The sequence below is a fragment of the Ovis canadensis genome, chromosome 3 (assembly GCF_042477335.2).
Source record: "Ovis canadensis isolate MfBH-ARS-UI-01 breed Bighorn chromosome 3, ARS-UI_OviCan_v2, whole genome shotgun sequence".
Classification (NCBI taxonomy): Eukaryota; Metazoa; Chordata; class Mammalia; order Artiodactyla; family Bovidae; genus Ovis; species Ovis canadensis.
The window spans coordinates 135,855,100-135,861,099 of record NC_091247.1 but is presented as its reverse complement, the minus strand read 5'-3'; the positions used below and the strand labels follow the sequence as shown (position 1 = coordinate 135,861,099).

The window sequence follows — 6,000 nt, the reverse complement described above, 5'->3', positions numbered from 1 at the left end:
CTTGAAGACCTACCTTCTGTCAAACCTCACTACTCCATATGCTTCCCCTCAGAATATTTTTCCCTTTGAAGAATTCTGAGTTAGGTTGGTATTGGGAAATAGATTCTCCAATTATTCCAAAGGATGGATCACAAATGGGAATGTTCACCTGTTACTGTTTAAAATAAATTATTATTACTTATTTATTTGGCTATCCTGGGCCTTAATTGTGGCATGAGGATCCCTCAATCTTTACCTGCAGCATGTACACTTCTAGCTGCAGAATGTGGAATCTAGTTTCCTGACCAGGGATCGAACCTGGGCCGCCTGCATCGAGAGCGTAAGTCTTAGTCCCTGGACCACCAGGGAAGTCTGCACTCTCTTTATTGGACTCATAATAGCATTAATAAAAGCAGATCACCGTTTAAAGCTTGACCAGAAACATGGTAACAGCACTTCCTCCTACAGAACCCTCAGCTTTAGCCACTGGTCTCCTTGACCTGGGAACTGTATCCATGTTTAGCCATGGCAGAGAATTAACAGCTACCATTTCCCAAGAGCTGACGACGGGCCAGGCACTGGATGAGCCCATGGCAGACATTCTTTCACTTGTCACAAATATCTTGGAGGTGAGGACAGTCATTGCCTCACTCTACAAATGAGGAGACTGAGGCTTAGAGAAGTGAAGTAACTTGTCCGGGGAGATGCTGCTAGTAAATCACTCCATCTTGCTACAGGATGGAGCTCACCTCTTGCTCAACTACTTCACAGGCTTTTTGTGAGATCCAAATGAGATCCTATGTACTAAAGGCCTTGAAAACAGTAGAGCATTTGACAAATAGCATGTGTTATTTTAAAAAGTCAGAAGACTAGGTCATAGATAGACCTTAGGAGCATAACGCGTCAATCATCACAGCTTCAGGAGAAAGACCACACTGTCCCCCAACCTCCAGTTCTTTAAATACAGGGCACAGGATTTTCTTAAGCAAATCTTTTAAAGCTAAAGGGCTCAGGTATGCATGCTGGTACTTGAACTGGTCTTTGCAGGGAGCTTTAGTGTCTTAACTTCAATGCAGACACCCTGCCTGAGCTATTCATCCTGACTAGAGCAAGTAACTATTCCACTGTTACTATCAATTCTGTTCCAAAGACACAACTACCGTAATTTTATACCCTAAATCTAGGCAATACAAGAATGAAAGGGGGAAAAAAAGCAATACTTTCTCATGAAAGGGCTACATTATATACAGCAATTTGTTTTTATTATTGTCATCATTAATAGTTAAGTCCACTGTAGAGTTCCCAGGCAACATAAAAGTGGGTGATTTATACACAGAATACCTGTATTTTTTTTTTTAACGAGTAGGACTCACCAGTCTATTAAAAGGCAACCACACAATTAAACCCTGCACAATTCAAAAAATGCAGTATTTGAGCAATTAGAAAGTCAACTGTCAATTCATTCCGGCAAACCTCCTGAGTAATCCCGCTTGTCAACTAACGTCAAGTGCAAATTCCACTATTTCCTCTCATCTAAAAATCACCATGACAAAGAAACAACCCCACCCCCAAATCTACCTGCCCTGGTGAGAGTCTCGATTCAGCCATGTGACTAGCCCCAAGCATGGACGAGGGCCCAGTCATTCCAACATGTGCTGGAGCACCGAGGGGTCCACGTCCACTGCCTGGAGGCCCCTGTGCAGGCTCTGGAAGGTGGCCTCCTTCCCGAAGCGCTGCCTCCAGCGCACGAAGGCCTCCACCACCTGGGACTGCACGTTGTGGGGATGGTTGGCCTTACAGCGGTAGATGTCTGTCTGGGATAGCCCCAGAGACAGCACCACAGGCTCCCACTCGGGGCCCAGCCTCAGGGCCAGCTGGTTGATCTGCCGGTCGGACGGGGAGCTGTGCAGGATGTGCGGGGGGATTCCAGCCATCCGGTCATCTGGGGAGGAGAAAGACACCATGGTGAAGAGAGGGAGGCAACATATTAGACTGTGAAAAAAGGGTTAGATGCTCAATTGTGTCTGACTCTACGTGACCCCATGGACTAGAGCCCGCCAGGCTCCTCTGTCCATGGGTTTCTCCAGGCAAGAACACTGGAGTGGGTAACCATTCCCTTCTCCAGGGGATCTTCCCAACCCAGGGATTGAACCCAGGTCTTCTGCACTGCAGGCAGATTCTTTACTGTCTGAGCCACCAGGGAAGCCCAAACACATCAGACGGGCAGGGCCAGGCAGAAATGATAACACACATCCCAAGCGTCAGGGGCCAACTTTTAGTCTTTACAGGGGCTGCTCAGCAAAAAGCCATATGCAGGGGCTTAAGAAGCACTTAGCACCTAGGGATAGGTTTATTACAGAAAATGTGAAAACAAGAAAATAAAAATAACCTGAAATCCCATCAGAGAAACACCCATTCAAAATACTTCGGTCTATTTCTTTTCAGTCTTTTTAAAAAAATTTTTTTTATTTTTACTTTATTTTCAGTCTTTTATGCATAAAACATACATTTAGGATTACACTGTGGGTACTGCTCAGATGTTAAAGAATCTGCCTGCAATAGAGCAGACCCAGGTTCAATCCCTGGGTGGGGAAGATCCCCTGGAGAAGGGAATGGCAACCCACTCCAGTATTATTGCCAGGAGAACTCCATGGGCAGAGGAGACTGGCAGGCTATGGTCCATGGGGTTACAAAGAGTTGGACACGACTGAGCAACTAACACACATACCTTGTAACACGCATTTTTCACTTTCATCTCCTTTACTAGGGAGGCCAAGCTGAAGCTTCTGGGGGCACCTAAGGATGCCTTTGTGGCCCTCCTCCCTCTGGAACTGGCCTGTGGTGTTGCGTCCTGTAGGAATGGCCAGTGCTAGAGGGTAATTTGCTAGAGGGTAACGGGCTGTACAGAACAGCTAGTCTCTCCTGACCAACTTGAACACCTCCGAGAAAAGTGACAGTTGCTACAGAAGCATGAGCTAAGAAAGGCCCGAAGCAAGAAATAAAAGGCCATGAGGGAGCAGCACAGATCACGGGAGAATGACCACCTGGCTGAGCAAGCATGAGCTGCCGACAGCAATGGCAGAACCTGACAGTGCAGTTCCTAAACGGGAGCCCTGTCTCCCCAAGGCCAGTCTGCTGAGGAAGTCTAACACCAGGTGAGTGGCTACAGATGTGCTGAAAGGTGCCACTAGTTATACAGAAGGCCTTCCAGAAGAAGGAGATTAAAAGCTAAGTCCTGAGCATGAGGAGAAGGAGCCCAGTGAAGAGAAAGGAAAGGAGGGTACCCTATGCAATGGGTAAGGCATATGCGAAGGCCCTGAGGCAATGGAACGTGGCAGGTGAAAGGCAGTCCCTGTAGCAAAGGGCAGAGGTTGAGACACACTCCCAACATCCAAAAGGATGGTGCCAGTTATGGGTTAGAACAGGACTGAAGCTCAGATTTCCATATGATAGCAACTACACTTTCTATCACGAGCATTCCAGGAATTCAGGTCAATCCCACTTCACACTCACAGCTCACTGTTTTGATTTATGAATTCAATGAGAAGGCAAGAGGCATCCTGTTAGAATAGTTGATATCTTCCATGGAATGTACCTTTGGTCTCTAGGCAGTTGCCAAAAGCTTAGGCACAAGTTGCAAAAATATTGTCAAGGACTCTTTCTGGTGTCTGTCAAGACTGCTTTTTTTTTTTTTTAATGACTGAGAAGCAAATTAGAATAACGATACTACTGAGCAATATCTTATACTAACACTGGCACTTTTATGGCTTTTATAAAAATATGGGCTCATTTTAAAACTCAAACATACAAAAAAATACAAAGAAGAAAACAAAATTTGCACTACCCTACCATCTTATTGACAGTTCGTGAACATCATTCCGGACATCTCTTTATGTGTGTATACTATGAGAAGGAGAATATAACGGTCTTTTCCAATAAGAGTTACTTCATTTTGCTTGAATATAACAAGGAAAACCAGCAGAGGTGGAACTAAATGACTTTTGTATTTACAACTAAATGTTTTTTTAAAAAAAAAACAAATAACAAAAAACACAAATACACAAAATATTTAATGCTGAGAAAAAAATTAATGAAAATTTAACAGGTAAACAACATGTTTCCACATTAATGCTGTATAATGAACATTTATATTCTCTCTCTTTTTTCTCATACCTCTTGGTTTTTGCTGCTTCTATAATTTTTATTTTGTTGGATGTAAAACATGCAAATGCTTCTGTAATAATAATTTTCCCCCACTGATTAGTCTTAAAACTACATTATAATGGTTTGAATGTTCACTAGCGTTTTTTATTGTTGTTGTTGTTTTTTTAACACAGCTTTTCTGCTCTTGAGTCTGTTATTTTGATTTGAATCTCATTTGATCAGTCTCTTCTTCATAGGGTGGTTTTTTTCCAAGAAAGGTTCACGGTTACGATATTCCTTGAGTTCTTTCAGATCAAGACTATCTGCTGAGTGCCTTCACTGTTGAACAAGAACAATATTTATAAAAACAATGTCATATTATATTTTAAATTATGAATATAATTTTATATTGTTTAAATAATTTTATTTCTCTTACAGTTGTAGAACTTGCTCATATTTTACGGTAGAGAATGCTGGTATGGAGAATTCTGATACTAACTTCATCATCCCCCTTTTGGTATGACCTGCTCTTTCTCTCTGGAGTCTGCAATATTGAAACTTTAGACCAGAGTTTATCTTGGTCACTCTATATGTGGCATGGCCTTCTGACCAAAGATTTAGTTCGTCCTTCTTTTCAAAAATATCTTTCTGAGTTGTATCTTTGCATTATTTTTTTATATTCCTTATGCTGGGTGGTTTTGCCTACCTTCCAAAGCTATCATTTTCTCTTATCATTTCAACTCCCTTCCAGTGATCACCTCATGCCTTTCCACTACACCATTCATTTGACTACCACTAAGAACGGAGAGCTGGATGGTGAAGAAGGCTGAGCACTGACGAATTGATGCTTTTGAGCTGTGGTGTTGGAGAGGACTCTTGAGAGTCCCTTGGACTGCAAGGAGATCCAACCAGACCATTCTGAAGGAGATCAGCCCTGGGATTTCTTTGGAAGGAATGATGCTGAAGCTGAAGCTCCAGTACTTTGGCCACCTCATGCGAAGAGTTGACTCATTGGAAAAGACTCTGATGCTGGGAGGGATTGGGGGCAGGAGGAGAAGGGGACGACAGAGGATGAGATGGCTGGATGGCATCACTGACTTAATGGACGCAAGTCTGAGTGAGCTCCGGGAGTTGGTGATGGACAGGGAAGCCTGGCATGCTGCAATTCGTGGTGTCGCAAAGACATGACTGAACTGAACTGAACTGAACTGAACTGAAGGGGCTATTCTGTATTTTTTTCCTTTTGGTTCAAATCTTGTATCATATTTCTGCTGCCAATTATTCTTGGCCCTTCAATCTTTAAAAATCCCTTTCCACTGCACACCCATTAGGATGGCTTCTATCAGAAAAAAAAAAAAAAGTGCTGGTGAGGACGTGTGAAACCTGGAACCCTTCTGTGTTCTTGGTGGAAATGTAAAATGGTGCAGCTGCTATGGAAAACAGTTCCTCAAAAAATTAAACATGAAATTATGATCCAGCAACTCTAATTCTGGCTTATATACCCAAAAGAATTGAAAGCAGTGATTTAAAGAGGTATTTGTACATCCATCTTCATAGCAGCACTGTTCACAACAGCCAGAAAGTGGAAGCCACTCAGGTATCTATCGAGGGGTAAACAGATAAATAAAAAGTGGCATATTACACATCAGAATATTATTCAACATGAAAAAGGAAAAAAAAAAGTCTGGCTCATGCTGCAAAATGGATGATTCTTAAGGACATTATCCTAGCTGGAATAAATCAGTCACAAAAGAGACAACTACACCATGATTTCACTCACATGAGGTACTTAGAATAGTCAAATTTGGTGGGACAGAAAGAATGATGGTTGCCAGGGTCTTGGGAGGGGCGAATGAGGAGCTGCTATTTAATGGGGAC

The 6,000-nt window shown here is 42.8% G+C and overlaps 1 protein-coding gene across 1 annotated transcript in view; it reads right to left on the bottom strand.

The window, feature by feature from the left end:
• Positions 1-1,224: 1,224 nt before the first annotated feature.
• Positions 1,225-6,000, bottom strand: part of CRADD (CASP2 and RIPK1 domain containing adaptor with death domain) — a 190,464-nt gene continuing 185,688 nt past the window's right edge. Inside the window, exon 3 of the mRNA XM_069584195.1 lies at positions 1,225-1,921. Coding sequence (XP_069440296.1) covers positions 1,620-1,921 — 302 coding nt within the window. The 3' untranslated portion in view covers positions 1,225-1,619. The remainder of the gene's footprint in view (positions 1,922-6,000) is intronic.